Source organism: Mobula birostris, chromosome 9, assembly GCF_030028105.1.
Source record: "Mobula birostris isolate sMobBir1 chromosome 9, sMobBir1.hap1, whole genome shotgun sequence".
Taxonomy (NCBI): Eukaryota; Metazoa; Chordata; class Chondrichthyes; order Myliobatiformes; family Myliobatidae; genus Mobula; species Mobula birostris.
In genome coordinates this window covers 150,257,510-150,276,714 of record NC_092378.1, presented here as the reverse complement: position 1 = coordinate 150,276,714, position 19,205 = coordinate 150,257,510, and the positions used below count along the sequence as shown (strand labels likewise).

Here is a 19,205-nt window from a genome sequence, read left to right as displayed (position 1 = left end):
AGTCTGTTCTTTGTCATTTCTAGCGTGATCTGTAGGAGATCTGTACCTGATGGTAATGTTTTTGTTAGCTTCCACCGTCGAAAAACTTGTACACACACACATGTGCACACAAAACACTTACGTGCACGTATACGCACACTTGTGCGCGCGCGCACAGACGCACGTGCCAACACATGGGCTCGTGATGGTGGTGGATGATTGTTGTATTCTCATGGATGTGGCTTACTCACACGGCCTAGAGAGATTTTAAGTTGCAAATTTGTGGGAGGTTTTGTGTTTATGAAGATTTGTGCTCTTGTTTATGAGGTTTACAGATAATGACCATGAATGCTTAGATTAAAACTAGTAATTTTTTTTAAAGAATTGGCAAAACTTTGCTCAGCACACTTTTTAAAAAAAACACGAAACGAATTAGATTTGGAGTCATAGAGTTGTTGACACAGGGGAGAAAAACCCTTTGGCTTATATGTATTCATACCAACCAAGATGTATTTCAAGCCAATCCCATATCAGCACTTACCCTTTATCCCTCTAGACCAGGGATTCCCACCCTGCGGTCCATGGACTCCTTGGTTAATGGTAGGGGGTCCATGGCATAAGGAAGGTTGATAACCCCTCCTCTAAGCTCTTGTCATCCATATACCTGTCCACATACTACTTAAATGTATCCAATATATTTGCCTCTGCCATTTCCTCCTGCAGCTGGTTCCATAAATACACCACTTGCAGGCTGAAAAGGATTTGCCTTGCTTTATAGATATTTCACAGAATAACCACTCTGAATTATCACTAACATAACAGATCCAGATTTATTTGTCACACATACAGTACATTGAAACATACAGTGAACAACCAACACGGTCTGAGAATGTGCTGGGGTAGCCCACAAGTATCCCATTCTGGCGCCAGCATAACATACCCACCATGTTCAGCAGAACAACAGGAACAGCTGCGGCAACAACAGAACAAAACGAGACAACAACAGCAAAACAAGCCCCTTTCCCAAGATGAGGAGGGATTTTTTTTTAGGCACAGGTTGGTGAAACTGTGGAATTCATTGCCACAGAAGCGGAAGTTGTTGGGTTCTTGATTAGTAAGAGTGTCAAAGGTATGGGGAGAAGCCGGAAGAATGGGGCTGACAGGGAAAATACAGTAAGTCAGCTGCAATTTGATAGTGGAGCATACTCGATGAGCTAAATCCTGTTCTTATATACAGAGATATAAAGTGTAAAATACAGACCATTCAAAGTTCAAATTATCTTTATTATCAAAGTATGAATCCTTTTTGCAGGCAGCCACAAAACAAAGAACCACAATGGAATCCATTAAAAAAAAATCCACACACCAAAGACTGTCAAACACCCAGTGTGTGGAAAAAAAATGAACAAATCATGCAAACAGTAAAAAAAAAGTAAACAAATAACACACAGAACATGAACCACACAGTCCCTGAAAGTAAGTGAAGCTGGTCCAAGAGCCCGATGGCCGCAGGTCACAACCATGGAGTTAGTTCAGCACTGAGGCGAGCAAAGGTGGTCCAGGAGCCCGACGGTTGCAGGCTACGGCTGTGGAGCCAGGTTTAGTGCTGAGGCGAGTGAAGCTGGTCCAGGAGCCCAGTGGTTGCAGGCTACAGCTGTGGAGCCAGGTCAACACTGTCCATCGAGTCCATGCTGACCATCAAACAATCACCTGCACCAATCTTAGAGGAATCTCATTTTCCCACCATCCCATTAATTCCCTCCAGATTTTACTACTCTAGGGCAATTAACCCACCAATCCACACGTCTTTGGGATGTGGGAAGAAACTACAGTACCTGGGGGAATCCCATGTGGTCACAGGGAGAAAGTGCAAACTCCACACAAACAGCACTGGATCATGCTGCTAACGGCACTGCTGATACCTCATGATATTCTGAGACACAAGCCAGGGGCTGTTCTGATATTTATCTTACTCTAAAGCAACCTGAAGAGAACAATGATGCCTTCAGATTTGCTCCAATTTTTATAATCACAAAAGTCACCCTCTTGATTCTGCTCAACCGTGAAATAAAAGCCATCTACAGTGAATTTCTTAGATGGTATTGGTTCAAATTTGAAATTCAAATAGTCCTGCATCGATGATTGCAATAATTGAGAGACGTGCTACGCGCTACAAAAATTACTTACATTTAATCAATTTTTATGCAGAATGTGTACTTGCACATAGTTTAGATGAGGGAGGCTTTAATCTTGCAGGACATTTGATGCCATATAATTGCCGTTTGATCAGCTGTAGTTGTGCGTATTTTTAAAAATAATCTAAAGGACATCCATTTTGGAAACTATAGGGAGTTGCTATCCAGAAGAATCTTAATTATTGAATTGGAATCTCTGAAGAGTGCTAGCACTCTTGTTTTTACCAAGCCATCTTGCAGCCTGCTGCAGAAAGGGGTGGCACAGTGGTAAAGCTGTTGTCACACTGCACCGGAGATCGAGGATCACTCCCCACCTCTGCTGGTACCTGTGTGGAGTTTGTTTGTTTGCCCTCTGACCTTATCTTTTGATGCAATCACAATGTAGGCATGCCATCTTGAGGAGATTTGGTACGGCACCAGGGACTATAGCAAATTTCTACAGAGGTACCATGGAGAGCATTCTGATTAGGTGCACTACTGTCTGGTATGGAGGGACCACTGCACAGGATCGGAAAGAGCTGCAGAGCGTTGTAAAGACACTCAGCTGTTCTAATTTACTAGCCTCCCCACCACTGAGGAGATCCTTAAAAGGCAATACCTCAGGAAGGCAGCTTCCATCACCCAGGACATGCCCTCTTCTCATTACTACCATCAGGGAGGAGGTACGGGAGCCTAAAAACACACATTCAATATTTTAGGAACAGCTTCTTCCCCCCCACCGTCAGATTTCTGAACAGAATGAATCTATGAATGCTACCTCACTATTTTTGCTCTCTTTGCTCTTTCTATAGCTGCTGCTGTTCCAAAACAGCAGATTTCATGACATATGTCTCTGATAATTCTGATTCTGACTGGGTATGTTTCCCCCATTTAGTTTCTCCCAAATCCCAAATTTGGTTGGCTAATTGGCCGGAGTGAATTGCTTCTAGTGTGTGGGTGAGGGAGTGCAATCTGGGCAGTTGATGAGGATGTGGGGCAAATGAACTGAGTTACTGTAAATGGGTGGTTGGTGCAGACATTAGTGTAACTGGGTGGTTGGTGCAGACATTAGTGTAACCTGGTGGTTAGTGCAGACATTAGTGTAAGTGGGTGGTTGGTGCAGTCATTAGTGTAAGTGGGTGGTTGGTGCAGTCATTAGTGTAAATGGGTGGTTGGTGCAGACATTAGTGTAACTGGGTGGTTGGTGCAGACATTAGTGTAAATGGGTGGTTGGTGAGACATTAGTGTAACTGGGTGGTTGGTGCAGTCATTAGTGTAAATGGGTGGTTGGTGCAGACATTAGTGTAACTGGGTGGTTGGTGCAGTCATTAGTGTAAGCAGGTGGTTGGTGCAGACATTATTGTAACTGGGTGGTTGGTGCAGTCATTAGTGTAACTGGGTGGTTGGTGCAGATAGTGTAAATGGGTGGTTAGTGCAGACATTGGTGTAAATGGTAGTTGGTGCAGACATTAGTGTAACTGGGTGATTGGTGCAGTCATTAGCGTAAATGGGTGGTTAGTGCAGACATTAGTGTAAATGGGTGGTTGGTGCAGACATTAGCGTAAATGGGTGGTTGGTGAGACATTCGTGTAACTGGGTGGTTGGTGCAGTCATTAGTGTAAATGGGTGGTTGGTGCAGACATTAGTGTAACTGGGTGGTTGGTGCAGACATTAGCGTAAATGGGTGGTTGGTGCAGACATTAGCGTAAATGGGTGGTTGGTGCAGACATTAGTGTAACTGGGTGGTTGGTGCAGACATTAGCGTAAATGGGTGGTTGGTGCAGACATTAGTGTAACTGGGTGGTTAGTGCAGACGCAGTGGGGATGAAGAATCCTCTTTCCATGCTGTATTTCTTCACTGACTAAACAGGCTGCACAGCAGACCTGTGACTCCCAGCATCAAGAACCGAGCAAAACGCTCATTTAAACCCAGCCTGCGGTGCTGCCTATGTGGACTTCGCTCATTCACCCTCCGGATGAACGAGAGAACTCTGCATTTTCAGGAATAAAACAAAACAGACTGTAGGAGAAACTCAGCGGGTCAGGCAGCACCAGTGTTCTGGGTCGGGCCAACATCAAGGTGCAGTCGAGATGAAGGGGCTCAGTGTCTCCCACAGTTCGTTCCTCACTCGGGATTTCCGGCATCTTCTCTCTCTACTGTCCATGACAGTGTGGCTAGGTGTAGTTCAAAGAGCATCTTTAAATTTGCTGATGATACAGCCATTGTTGGCACAAGTTCGGATAGAGATGAAAGGGCATATGGGAGCGAGATATGCCAGCTAGTTGAGTGATGTCGCAGCAACATCAGCAATACCAAAGAGCTGATTGTGGACTTCGGGAAGGGTAAACAAGGGAACATAAACCAATTCTCAGAGTGGGATAAGAAGTGGTGAGAGTGAGCAATTTCAAGTTCCTGGGTGTCGGTATCTCTATGAGGACGTAACCTGAACGCAAGATATTGATACAGCTATAAAGAAGGCAAATCAGTGGCTATATTTCATTAGGAGTTTGAGGAGATTTGGTTTGTGTACTAAAACGGTCAAAAACTGCTACAAATATTCTGTGGAGAGTATTCTGATTGGCTGCATCACCGTCTTGTATGGCGGGGCGGTGGGGGGGGGGGCTACCGCACAAAATCAAAATAAGTTGCAGAAACTTGTAAAGTTAGTCAGCTCTATCATGGGTACCAGCCTCTGTAATATTCAAGACATTTTCAAAGAGTGGTGCCTCAAAAAAGTGGCGTCCATAGTTAAGGATCTCCACCACCCAGGGCATACTCTCTTCGCACTGTTACCACGGGGAAGGAGGTACAGAAGCCTGAAGGCACACACTCAGCAGTTCAGGAACAGCTTCTTCCCCTCTACCATCAGATTTCTAAGTAGACACTGAACCCATGAACACTATCTCACTACTTTTTTAAAATTTCTGTTATTTTGCACTGCTTACAAGGGGTGATTGATGAGTTCGTGGCCTAAGGTAGAAGGAATCAATTTTAGGAAACCTAGCACATTTGTTTTTCCTACATTTACACTCTTAGTCCAGCGGTCGTGGAGCATATGGATCCCTTCTTTGTAGAAGTTGGCATCTTGAACCTCCAGAAAGTGGTCCACAGCAGGGGTGATTGATAAGTTTGTGGCCTAAAGTAGAAGGAGATGAGAAACTCCAACCTTTCTGCATTTTCACTCAGAGTTGATCTGCACGTGCATGTAAGAGCTGTATCACTCATTTCCTTCTACCGTAGGCCACAAACTTATCAATCATCCCTGCTGTGGACCACTTCTACAAAGAAGGGATCTGTATGCTCGACGACCGCTGGACTAAGTGTGTACATGTAGGAGGGGACTATGTTGAAAAATAAATGTGCTAGGTTTTCTAAAATTGACTCCTTCTACTGTAGGCCACAAACTTAACAATCACCCCTCATATTTTAACTTAAATAGTTAATAGACATATTTATTTATCATGTATTTCATTGTACTGCTGCTGTAAAATTCACGAATTTCACAGCATATGCTGGTGATATTAATTCTGATTCTGAAAATAAAGTAGTCTGGTTTTATATTTACCTCCAGTATTTTTCACGTTTGCTTGTACTGTTTTTAGGAGCAGCCCAATCAGGCAAACATGGCGAACATCTGCACAGGCTTGGAGGTGTTGAGTTTCCTCCTGACTGTGCTCCAGTCTTCGGCCATCCTGAGCAGCTTCAAGCCATTGCAGCGAGGTGTCGCGGCCTGCATGACCTGCGGCAATAACAAGGTGCTGCGGGCTGTCCACACTCTGCTGTCCCGGCTGATGAGTGTCTTCCCAACTGAACCGAGTAGGTTGCACATCGGGGTTTGGCGAGGTGCTGCCGGGGGTGGAGGGCGTGGGTTGTGCTGACGATGGTTAAGGGGAAGGGCACAGATTTGGCATTCTTTAAGCTTCAGCTTCACAGGTTATTCAGGGTATCAAACTATCCTTCTAGGTGAAGCAACTGTTTACCTGCATGTCTGTTAGGGTCATCTTCTGTATCCGGTGTCCCCAATGCAGCCTTCTCTGCATCGGTGAGACCTGACATAGATTGGGCGACTGCTTTGGCAAGTGCTTTCGCTCTGTCCGCAGCAGAGAGGATTTCCCGGTGGCCACTCATTTTAATTCCACTCCCCATTCACTTTTCAACACATTGGTCCACGGTGTCCTTTCTTGCCATGATGAGGCTGCTCTCCAGTTGGAGAAGCAACACTTCATATTCTGTCTGGGTAGCTTCCAACCTGATGGCATGAACATCAGCTTCTCCAACCTCTGGTAATTTCCTCCCCTCCCTATCCTCTCTTTTTCAATTCCCCATTCTGCCTCTTCTGTTACCCTTTCTCTTCTCCTGAGCTGCCCATCACCTCCCTCTGGTGACCCTGCTCCTCTTTCTCCCCTGGTCCACTCTCCTTTCCCATCAGATTTCTTCTTTAACCCTTCACCTCTTTCATCTATCCCCTCCTAGCTTCTTTCTTTATTTTCCCCCTTCCCTACCCACCCACATTCTCCCTCAACTAGCCACAACCCATCACTTGCCAGCTTGTATTCCTCCTCCTGGGACTACACATTCCCAGAGAGGTTCGGCCTAAAATATTAACCAATCAGAACAAGGCCAATTCAAACTAGCCAATCAGGAATAGGCAATTTGGCCAATCAGGATTGAATATTAAGCCTTGCCCATACCCTGCTCACTCGAGACAGTATATAAGGAGGTGTCTCTAGGGGACTTGTTGTTTGACTAACTTGTGCCTGAGGAAGATGGTCGAGTTTACCATTGAAAGTTTGCAATCAGTACCTGTAAGTAAGTGGCTGTTAAGATTGAAGCATTGTATGGATAGATCTGATATCCAGTCACAAAGCTTCTGCAGTCACTCCTCCCCGCACCTTCTTATTCTGGCTTCTTCCCCCTTCCTTTTCAGTCCTGATGAAGGGACTCGCCTGAAACATCGACTGCTTATTTCCCTGCGTAGATGATGGCTGACCTGCTGAATTCCTGCAGCATTTTGTGTGTTATTTTACGCTACACCCTCAGTCACATCCCTCGCTCTCTCACAGGCACATCGAGTGTGGCCTCCAAGTACGAGGAGCTGGAGTGTCTCTATGCTGCGGTGGGCAAAGTGATTTACGAGGGCCTCACAAACTACGAGAAAGCAACAAATGCCAACCCCAATCAGCTTTTTGGTAAGTCGGCCACAGCCCTTTTCTCGGGATTAAACTTTAAGCACGTGTTCTGTGTACACTTGGTAAATTGGCTTGTACGTACAGTGAGTAAACTGTATTACATGCCATTCACGGAGGTGAACAGTCCATCTAGCAGTGCAGTCCCAATTTTGTGAATGACTTACTAATACAGTATATTATAGTACATGGTTTTTACTTGCTGCCCTTCACTCTGCTGCTGTTTAGGGCAGCAACGAAGGCCCTCCAACTGCAGAGGGAATCTTCATTGCTGTTTCCGTAACAATTGTTTTTTGACCAGTCAGGGTTGTTAGCCCTGAGTTGAACCCCTGAACCTGGAGGACCGGTGGAGCACTCTTAGTTTGGCCTCTACCCTTTGACCCTACCAATGCATGGGTGACCGCACCAAGGCCCCGATTCCAGCTAACATAGCTCTCAGGGTGGGTGGGGCACCCAAGCCTCCAAACCCTACGAGAAGGTTATGGTCCGCTTGGAGGATAGTACATAGTTTATGATAAGATTATTGGTAAATTGGTTAATGTTTGTCATATGTACTGAGGTACAGTGAGAAGCTTTGTTTTACATTCTGTCCATAGAGATGTACGTCGAGGTAGTACAGCCAATTGCCTGTCCAAACAGATACACTAACATAATATCATAGTACATGGTTCATACTGGGATTATCATTGTCATATGTACTGAGGTACAGTGAAAATCTGTCCCAGGGTTGGAGACCTTCCCCTTGTATGTAGGTGGTGGATGGGAAAGAGGCTTGCGTGCTGTTGTTGTTTTGTCATGTTATAGTTTTGTTATACCTGGGACATTCTCTCCTCTCCCCTGTCTCACTGGGCAGAGGAAGCAAAAGCCTGAAAGCATGCTTAAGGAGAGCTTCTGTGCTGCTGGTTCAATGGTTTCCTTGTACAATATTCCTTGTCATATCTGCAAAGCAAGAAATTTTATGTCATATGTCAGTAACAATAATTCTGATTCTGAATTTCTTACTCCGTCCTTAAACCGAAACCTCTGGTTTTAGGCCCCCTGTCTCATTTCTGCAGACTGCACAATTGGACCTGAAAGACTTTATGGTTGTTTTGTGAAATAGTGAAAATAAGTGATTCTGACGACGGTTGTTTTTTATGCCCAAACCACCAGTTCACCTATTTAAATGTTGACAGGCATCTTGTGCATTTCCAGCAATTTTTTTCACTTTACAGATTTGTAGTTTAATTTAATTTAATGCCAGATTTGCCATTTGTGTGGAAATTCTATTTCCTCCTTGCATTCTTTAGCTTAAGGCCATTAATGAATTCCTCCTGATGGTGTACAGTCTCGTGATGGACTGAACACTGTATTGTACTTGAAAGTCTCTGTTAATAGATAACAGAAACATTATTTATTTATTTATTTGGTGAGACAGTGTGAAACAGGCCCTCCCAGCCTAGCAAGCCACACCTCCAGCACCCCATCTATTTAATCCTAGCTGAATCACAGTACAATTTACAATGAACAATTAACCTACTAACCAGTACGTCTTCGGACCGTGGGAGGAAACCTACGCAGTTCATGAGGACAAAGTACAAAGAGCTCCGAACTTTGGAACGCCCAAAGCTGTAATAGCATTGCGCTAACCACTGCGTTACTGTGTCGGCCATCTGTGTGTTAGTGTGACGCTCAAACAGGACTGATCCCTTTCAGTGGCAGCAATGGTGTCTCTTTTGAGTTTAGTTAACTCCCAACTGTCTTCTGCAATGCCTTACCGAGCTCCTCAGCGCAAGGATACTAGGGATAAGTAAATAATTAATGCCAATGATGGCAAAATCTGAGAGCAAATAAACAAAATAAAGATTTAAAAATAGCAGTATACAGCCGCAAGCGTATGTGGGAATGAGGGAAGACACGGTACATCATTAAAGACCCCTCACACCCTCTCCATGAACTGTTTGTTCTTCTGCCATCAGGCAAACGTTACAGGAGCATCAAAACTAAAACCACAAGGCTACTAAACAGCTTCCTCCCACAGGCAGTCAGACTGCTAAATAGCTGCTCTACCTGACTCTGCTTTGGACACTTTTAACTTGCACTGGACACTTATAACTTGATTTTAACTGACATGTGGCTGTTGTGTTTTGCTGTTTATTGTTATGTTTATTATTTAGTGTTGCGTTTGTTATGTTATGATTGCACTGCTCCTGGGAAATGCTGTCTCATTCTGCCCTGCAGAGCTGATGTACGGTTAAAATGACAATAAAGTTTTTTGAGTCTTGAATCTTGAATCTTGAAGTTGTATTGTCCAATATTAAATTAAATCATATCAAGATCAAATAAAGATTAGCTTTGTGGGTCACATGTACATCAAAACATCAAAACGTTCAGTGAATGAATGCATTGGTTGCATCAATGACTGACGCAGTCCGAGGATCTGGGAGCACCCACAAGTGTTGTGCCAGTATAGCATGTCCACAACTTATTAACCCTTGCATCTTTGGAATGACAGAGGAAACTGGACCATGTGGTCACGGGGAGAAGAACATATAAGATCCTCTGTCAGCGGTGGGGACTGAACCCTGACCTCGCAGCTGGCGCTGTGATTCTTTACGCTATCCTTTCAGACCAGTTTTAGCCTGAGTAACTCCAGATTCCTGTCTTATCAGATAACTTTATCTGTCAGTTTTTTGTGGCCTTCATCTATCACCTCAACCCTTTGCCACTATCTTCACCCTTCTCTGTCTCATCTGACTCAATCTGTAACAACATATAGCCCCCCTCCCCTCACCTAGATCCACCTATCGCCTATCATGCTGTCCCAGCCCTTCTTCTCACCTCTTTGTATTAGCTCTCTATGCTCTACTCTTTCAGTCCAGGTGAAGGATCTCAGCCTGAAACCTCAACTGTCCATTCCACTCCAATGTACATGTGACAGATAAAGCTAATCTTTAAAATCCTGAGGTCTTTCTCCAGTATCATTTTTTAGTGGGAACTTACTATGCTGTGCTTGGCACCTTATTGGATCGAACAACTTAACCCATAGGAATACAAGAGATTCTGCAGATGCTGGAAATCCAGATCAACACACACAAAATGATGGAGGAACTCCACAGGTCAGGCACCATCTACGGAGGGGAATAAACAGTTGACATTTCAGGTTGAGACCCTTCATCGGCACTTGAAGGGAAGGAAGAGGATGCCAGAATAAAGAGGTGGTGGGATGGGCAGGAGGTCAAGCTAGAAGGTGATGGGTGAAACCAGGTGGGTGAGGGGGGAATGAAATAGAGACTGGGAAGTGATAGGTGGAAAATGCAAAGGGCTGGAAAAGGAGGAATCTGACAGGAGAGTGGACCATGGGAGAAAGGGGAGCATGAGGGGAGGAGAACAGTTAAGAGGCTAAGTGGGGAAGAAGAAGGAAGGGGGTGGGGAAAGATTTCCAGAAGGAGAAATCAATGTTCATGCCTTCAGCTGTATGATGTAGTTATAAATGTAACAGCAGTTCCTTGTAGGTTTTGTGTGTCAATAAACATTGGGCTGACTATCTTTGAAATATTGTAGAGCTAATTTGGTGTTGGCGTGAAGGAGCTGTCAGTCCTTCTGATGGACTGACAGATTCTTCACACTGACAATGAATTAGTTTTGTCAGTAAAGCAGGTGAGAAGTTGCATCGTGGATCACACTACATTCTCCTCCAAATGGCAAATGTCCTTCACCAACAAATGTTATGATCGGTACCGGCAGATATAATTTTAACTTTGGAATTGGCAATTTGTCAGTTGTCATCTTACAGAGTGTTGAGCCCTCCCAGTGTGCTATTCTTATCACAGGCCCTCGTGTCTGAACTTTGGAGAGTTTTGGAGCCTGGACTGATGCAGGTCTTGAGCCTTGCAAAGATCATTAACCTGCAGGAGTCAGCACCCGATTGATCCAAGTATGTCGATCCTTTCACGGAAAATTTTGTGTATTTCTGTTGAGAGGCAGCAGCATGAAGTGTAATGTCATAGGATGTACAGAGTGCAAAGATGCTCTTCAGCCCTGTCAGTCTATGAAGAGGTAAGGAGGGAGGAGAAGATGGCGGCGCGACGCAGCATGCCTGGCCTCTCCGGTGAAATGATATCGTATTTGTAAGTAGGATGCCGTGCCCAATTCTGATTTGATGGAGACGGATGTGAGAAGCATGGAGGAACATCTGGAGAAACTTCCGAAATGCCCGATTTGCTGCCACTGCTACTGTGTGATCGAGAATCTCCGGAGGGGAAGGCCCCAAATCCTCGGCTTTGCCTGTTGCTGGCGGCTGGGGCTGGGGTCGAAGCACTCGGCAGAGATGGTGCTCGGTGTCAGAGGGCTGGTCGGAGGCTTGAAGTTTTCGGACAGACTCGGAGTCGGCTTTGTTCGGGTGCTTCCAGGATGCTGCATCGGCAAGTTTGCGGCGCTGGAAGCTCATGGCAGGGAGAGTTTTCCTCCTCCTACTGTCTGCGTGAGACGTTGGGACTTTTTTTTACCGTGCCCATGGTCTGTTCTTCTGTCAAATTACGGTATTGCTTGGACTATTGTAATTATATGTTATAATTATGTGGTTTTTGTCAGTTTTTCAGTCTTGGTCTGTCTTGTGTTTCTGTGATATCACACTGGAGGAACATTGTATGATTTCTTAATGCATGCATTACTAAATGACAATAAAAGAGGACTGCGTGTCCTCATAATCTAAAAGATTCCTCCTTCATCTGTTCACCTTTTCTACTTTCTTACTTAATCTCCCCTCCCACAGCCATCCACATTCTCCCTCACCTTGTCTCACCTATCCCCTGCCAGTTTGTACTTCTTACTCTTTCGCCATCACCTTCTGATTGTTGCTTCTGACCCCTCCCTTCCCAGTTCTGAGTAAGTGCCTTGGCCTGAAACATAGCAGTGAGGAGCAATGCTTTACGGTGCCAACAATCAGCGATTGTGTTCAATTCCTGCCGCTGTCTGTAAGGAGTATGTACGTTCTCCCCATGACCTGTGTGTGTTTCCTCTGGGAGCTCTGGTTTCCTCCCACATTACAATGGTGTATGGTTAGGATTAAGTTGTGGGCATACTTTGTTGGCGACATTTGCAGGTTGACCCCAGCACGTCCTCAGACTGTGTTGGCCCATTTCATTGTGTGTTTCGGTGTGTTGATGTATATACGTCAAATAAATCTGATCTTACTCTTATCTAATCTTTTGTCAAATGTATCGAGACGTAGTGAAAAGCTTTTGTAAGTGTGCCATCCTGACAGGTCATGCTATCAGGATAATATGAAGAAAAATGGGATTCGGGATACCCTTCTGTATGTCCTGCACCTAATAAAGTGGCCATTGAGTATATGTTCGTTGTCTTCTGCTATTGTAGCCCGTCCAATTCAAGGTTCGATGTGTTGTGCGTTCAGAGATGCTCTTCTGCACTCCACTTTGTAATCGTGGTTACTTGAGTTACTGTCACCTTTCTGTCAGCTTGAACCAGTCTGGCCCTTCGTCTCTGACCTCTCTCATTAACAAGGCATTTTAGCCCACAGGATTGCTGGTCATTGGATTTTTTTTTTGTTTTTGCACGATTCTTTGTAAACTCTGGAGGCTGTTGCGTGTGAAGATCCCAGGAGATCAGCAGTATCTGAGGTACTCAAACCAACAATCATTCCACGGTTAAAGTCACGAAGATAACATTTCTTCTCCATTCTGATGTTTGGTGTGAAGAACAGCTGAACCTCTTGACCATGTCTGCATGCTTTTATGCATTGAGTCGTTGCCTCATGATTGCCCGATTTGATATTTGTATTAACGAGCAGGTGTACCTAATAAAGAGGCCACAGAGTGTCGGTTAAGGTTGTAAAGAAAGTGGAGTGCGGGTAGTCAAATATAGTGGTTTTGTCTATGAATGGGAGTAGCAGCCAATCATCTGGAAAATCTGCTGGTTCAACACCACCGAAATCCATGGAGGCTTGCTGTAACCTGAAAGTATGGTGCTTGTACCGCACTAGTCTTTTATTAAGACCTGCTCTAATTTGGTTTCTTGTCTTGGCTTCTTGAACCTTCAGGCACATTGATGATCCTGAAGTCTGCTTGCAGCAACAATCCCAGCTACATTGATCGCCTCATCTCTGTCTTCATGCGTTCACTGCAGAAGATGGTGAGGGAACATCTAAACCCACAGACCACTCCTGGGGCGTCCGAAACTAGTACAGGTAATGCTGTTGTTTTTCATTTTATTTTTCATCCAGTGAGTCTTTAAACCATAATAAATTGAATTCATTTCCCTAGAGCAGGGGTGGCGAACCTTTTTGGGAGCATGTGCTCAAATTGGCAATAATCGTCGAAAACATTTTCAAGTTCAAGTTTATTGCCATCTGTATGTATATACAGTACAACCAAATGAAATGGCATTTTCCCGGACCCACGGTGCACCCACAATACATGTATCACACACCACACATAAACCTAAACATTACCACAAATAAGTTAATAAAATATAATTAAAAATGTGTGTGCAGCACAGGTAAATAGTACAGTAAACAGCTTGCTTTCCTCAGTGGTGGCAGGGTATTTATTATGCTCACAGCCAGAGGGAAGAAGCTGTTACCCAGTCTGGCAGTCCTAGTCCTGATGCTCCTGTACCTTCTTCCTGAGGGTAATGGGTCAAAGAAACTGTGGGATGAGTGGGTAGGGATCTTCATTAATGCTTCGGCTCCTTCGCATAGAATGTCACAAATAAGGAGGAGAGAGTCTCCGGTGATCTGCTTGGAGGTTTCATCTCGTACGCCATGACAATTTTGAGCAGAGATTATCATTGGTTAATGAATTAGTAGCAATAATTATGGACTTTTTAAAGAAAAAGGATGAGTTCTGTTGCTTATTTGCATGTATTCAGTTTTTGGTACTATTAATATAACAGACAGATTGAAATAAATGTATTTAGATTATTAGATTAGATTATGAAGACACGCAGTCCTCTTTTATTGTCATTTAGTAATGCATTCATTAAGAAATGATACAATATTCCTCCGTGTGATATCACAAAACACAGGACAGACCAAGACCGAAAAACTAGCAAAAACCACATAATTATAACATATAGTTACAACAGTGCAATAATACCATAACTTGATGAAGAACAGGCCATGGCACAGTAAAGAAGTTCAAAGTTTCTCGAAAGTCCCACATCTTACGCAGATGCGAGAAGGAAGAAAACTCTCCCTGCCATGCCCGACCACAGTCTGACTCTGAGTCGTCTGAAAACTTGGAGCGCTGATCAGCCCTCCGACACCAAGTACCAAGCATCATTTCTATCCAAACGCTTCGACCTCAGCCTTGGTTGCCAGCAGCAGGCAGAGCCAGGGATTTTGGGGCCTTCCCTCCGGAGATTCTTGATTGCACAGTAGCAGCGGCAGCGAACCGGCATTTCAGAAATTTCTCCAGATGTTCCCCTGTGCTTTCATGTCCGTCTCCATCAAATCAGAATCGTCCACGGCCCCTATTTAACAGATACGATATCATTTCACCAGAGAGCTGCGCAACCTCTTCAAGAATGATTAATTTTGCATCTGTATTTACTCAGGAGACGGACACAGAGTCCATAGATGTGAGGCAAATGCAACAGTGAGGTCTTGGACCCTGTACAAATCGTAGAGGAGGAGTGTTTGCTGTCTTGAGGCAAATTAGGGTGGATAAAACCCTAGGGCCTGACAAGGTGTTCCCTCGGACCCTGTGGGAGGCTAGTGTAGAAATTGCCGGTGTCACAGCAGAGACAATTAAAATATTCGTGGCCATGGGTGAAGTGCTGGAGGATTGGAGGATGGCTCATATTGTTCCTTTTTTTTTAGGAAAGGCTCTAAGTATAAGCCAAGAATGATAGGCTGGTGAGCCTGACATCAGTATTGGGGAAGTTATAGGAAGGTATTCTAAAGGACTGGATGTTTAAGTATTTAGATGGACAGCGACTGATTTGGGATGGTCAACATGGCTTTGTGTGTGGTAGGTTATGTCTAACCAATCTTAGAGAGTTTGTTGAGGAAGTTACCAGGAAAATGAATGAAGGCAAGGCCATGGATGTTGTCTACATGGACTTTAGCAAGGCCTTTGACAAGGTCCTGGATGCAAGGTTGGTCAAGAAGGTTCAGTCGCTTGGCATTCTAGATGAGGTAGTAAATTGGATTGGATACTGGCTTTGTAGAAGAGGCCAGAAAGTGGTTGTAGGTGGTTGCCTCTGACTGGAGGTCTGTGACTAGCGGTGTACTGCAGGGATTGGTGCTGGGTCCCTTTTTGTTTGTCATCTGTATCAATGACTGGGATGATAACGTGGTAAACTGGATCAGCAAATTTGTGGATGACACTAAGATTGCGGGTATAGCGGACAGTGAAAAAGACTATTAAAGATTGAAGTGGGATCTGGGGCAGCTAGAAAAATGAGCTGAAAATGGCAGATGGAATTTAATGCAGACAAGTGTGATGTGTTGCTGTTTGGGAGGGTTAACCAGGGTAGATCTTACATGCGGATTCCCTTTCAACATTTTAAGAGAAATTTGGATAGGTACATGCATGGGGTAGGTAGGGACATAGAGGGCTATGGTCTGAGTGCTAGATGATGGGACTGGACAGATTAATGGTTTGGCACAGACTGGATGGGCCAAAGAGCCTATTTCTGTGCTGTGGTGTTCTATGACTATTACTTTTTTTAATAAAAGGCAATTGGAAAATAATATAATTTCTGAATAGTATTGTTATTGTATTGAGGATTTCAAAACGCATCATCCAACATCACATCTTTTCTCAACTGTAGCTGGCAGCATGCTGGCGTGAGACATTTCCGAAGAAAACATCTCACAATCGTCAGGTTGTAAAAAAAAATCATTTACTGCTTTATTTGGCAGTATAGATAATGATTTTGAATCTTTCTATTAAGAGTGGTTTTTAAAGAATCTGGGGCGTCCCTGTATGCCACGAGCCATCTTGGGCATGCGTGCCATAGGTTCACCACCCTGCCCTAGAGAAAAGGCTAAAATGTCATTCATCTCCCAAGCAATCCGTTGCTTTTATCAGCAGGTTGTTTATGATTTGCAGTCCAACATATATTTTTGTGAAGTGGATGAGAAGATGATAAGTATTTCATATTTCAAAATGTCTTGCATAATGTATACATGAAGACTTTTTTTCCATTGATGTTTCTGAATGATGTGCTTTGTATTGGATCAGTGATACTGCCTCAAAGAAAACTATTGAAAGTGTTCAGGTATCACAGAATCCGCCACCTCCAATGGGATCCCACCACTAAGCACATCTTTCCCTCCCCCCCCCCCTGCATTCCGCAGGGATCGCTCCCTACACAACTCCCTTGTCCATTCGTCCCCCCCATCCCTCCCCACTGATCTCCCTCCTGGCACTTATCTGTGTAAGCGGAACAAGTGCTACACATGCCCTTACACTTCCTCCCCTACAACCATTCAGGGCCCCAAACAGTCCTTCCAGGTGAGGCAACACTTCACCTGTGAGTCGACTGGGGTGATATACTGCGTCCGGTGCTCCCGATGTGGCCTTTTATATATTGGCGAGACCCGACGCAGACTGGGAGACCGCTTTGCTGAACATCTACGCTCTGTCTGCCAGAGAAAGCAGGATCTCCCAGTGGCCACACATTTTAATTCCACATCCCATTCCCATTCTGACATGTCTATCCACGGCCTCCTCTACTGTAAAGATGAAGCCACACTCAGGTTGGAGGAACAACACCTTATATTCCGTCTGGGTAGCCTCCAACCTGATGGCATGAACATCGACTTCTTTAACTTCTACTAGGCCCCACCTCCCCCTCGTACCCCATCTGTTACTTATTTTTATGCACACACTCTTTCTCTCACTCTCCTTTTTCTCCCTCTGTCCCTCTTGCCCATCCTCTGGGTTCCCCGCCCCCTGTCTTTCTTCCCGGACCTCCTGTCCCATGATCCTCTCGTATCCCCTTTTGCCAATCACCTGTCCAGCTCTTGGCTCTATCCCTCCCCCTCCTGTCTTCTTCTATCATTTTGGATCTCCCCCTCCCCCTCTCAAATCCCTTACTCTCTCTTCCTTCAGTTAGTCCTGGCGAAGGGTCTCGGCCTGAAACGTCGACTGCACCTCTTCCTAGAGATGCTGCCTGGCCTGCTGCGTTCACCAGCAACTTTGATGTGTGTTGCTTGAATTTCCAGCATCTGCAGAATTCCTGTTATCAGCCATATATTACATACTTTCATTATACAAGTCCACAAGTGTATCCTTCTGATGTCAAGGTGATAACTGTGTAGGGAAGGGAACATGGTGTTCTCCCAGTTGACATTCTCAGAGCAGTTTCCATCTCCTCAGTACTCGTTCCCCAAGATTATCTGTAGTTCCGCAATGGCAGAGGGAAGCTGAGTTTTTGGATGTTTTCCCGTGATTGTGTGGGTTCCAGTTTCCTTCCTCATCCTAAAGAAGTGCTGGTTGGTAGGTTAATTGCCTTCTGAAAATACCCTTCATGTCAGGGTGTGGGAGGAAGATTGGGGGGTGAAGTTGATAGGCATGTGAGAGAGAGTAGGTACGACACAGTAGTGTAGCAGTTCGTACAATGCTATTACAGTGCCAGTGACCTGGGTTTTAATTCCTGTGTTGTCTGTAAGGAGTTTGTACATTCTCCTCGTGACCGTGTGGTTTTCCTCTGGGTGCTCCAATTTTCTCCCATGTTCCAAAGACTTATAGGTCGGGGGATTGATTGGTCACATGGGTGTAATTGGGTACCACAGGCTTGTTGGACCACAAGGGCCTGTTACCGTGCTGTCACTCTAAATAGTAAAATAAAAAAACAAGTAGGTCATGGGAATGCAATTGTTCGGCGAGTCAGCAGAGGTGAAGAATCCATCTTGTCACGCCAGGGAACTGTTCAGTAGTCTGATTAACAGTGGGATAGAAGCTGTCCTTGAGCCTGGTGGTTCGTCCTGTACTTTCAGACTTTTCGATCTTCTGCCCAACACGAGAGGCTTTTGTATCTTTTGCCCAGTGGGAGAGGGGAGGTGAGACAATGACCAGGGTGCATGGGGGTCTTTGACTATGTTGGCTGCTTTACTGAGGCAGCCATAAATACGTGAAGCGGTACTCTATGGGCGTGGTGGAAATTTTGGCCAGGATGTGATGGTTGAGATGACTGAGAACAATTTACATCAGCGTATTAGGGAATAGGTTTAATCGAGTTCCCCAGCTGCCAGGTTGGGATTTGGATCTGTGTCTTTCTGTCATCGTTCTGTGCACTGTGTGATTACTGATCCTGAGACAGAGTTCAAAGTTCAGAGTAAATTTATTATCAAAGTATGTATATGTTACCATCTGCTTCCCTGGGATTCATTTTCTTATAGGCATTTACAGGAAAATAAATCAAAAGAACTTAAGAAACATACATAAACAAAGACTGATCAGCAACCAATATGCAAAAGAAGACAAATTTTGTAAATAAAAAGTAATCCTGTGCTGTAAAGAGTCCTTAAAAGTGTGTCTGTAGTTTGCTCTTTGGTTTTGTTGACATTGAGTGAAAGGTTGTTGTTTTGGCACCATTCGACCAGATTTTCATTCTCCCTTCTATGTGCTGATTCGTCACCACCTTTTAATGATGGTGTCGTCAGCAAACTTAAATATGGCATTGGAGCTGTACGTAGCCACGCAGTGATTGGTATAAACTGCGTAGAGCAGGGGGCTAAGCACACAGCCTTGTGGTGCACCTGTGCTGATGGAGATTGTGGAGATGTAACTGACTGGGACTGACTGACTGGGGTCTGCAAGTGAGGAGATTGAGGATCCAGTTGCAAAGGGCGATATCAAGGCCTGGGTCTTGGAGTTCAAGTTCAACTTCAAATTTATTATCATCTGACTG

At 44.6% G+C, this 19,205-nt stretch overlaps 1 protein-coding gene across 5 annotated transcripts in view; it reads left to right on the top strand.

The window, feature by feature from the left end:
• The window catches only part of trrap (transformation/transcription domain-associated protein), a 315,964-nt gene that overhangs the window by 141,295 nt on the left and 155,464 nt on the right, over positions 1-19,205 (top strand). For all 5 annotated transcript variants that reach the window (XM_072269108.1, XM_072269109.1, XM_072269106.1 and 2 more), the window contains exons 44-46: positions 5,757-5,970; positions 7,218-7,343; positions 13,381-13,527. In XM_072269108.1, coding sequence (XP_072125209.1) covers positions 5,757-5,970; positions 7,218-7,343; positions 13,381-13,527 — 487 coding nt within the window. The remainder of the gene's footprint in view (positions 1-5,756; positions 5,971-7,217; positions 7,344-13,380; positions 13,528-19,205) is intronic.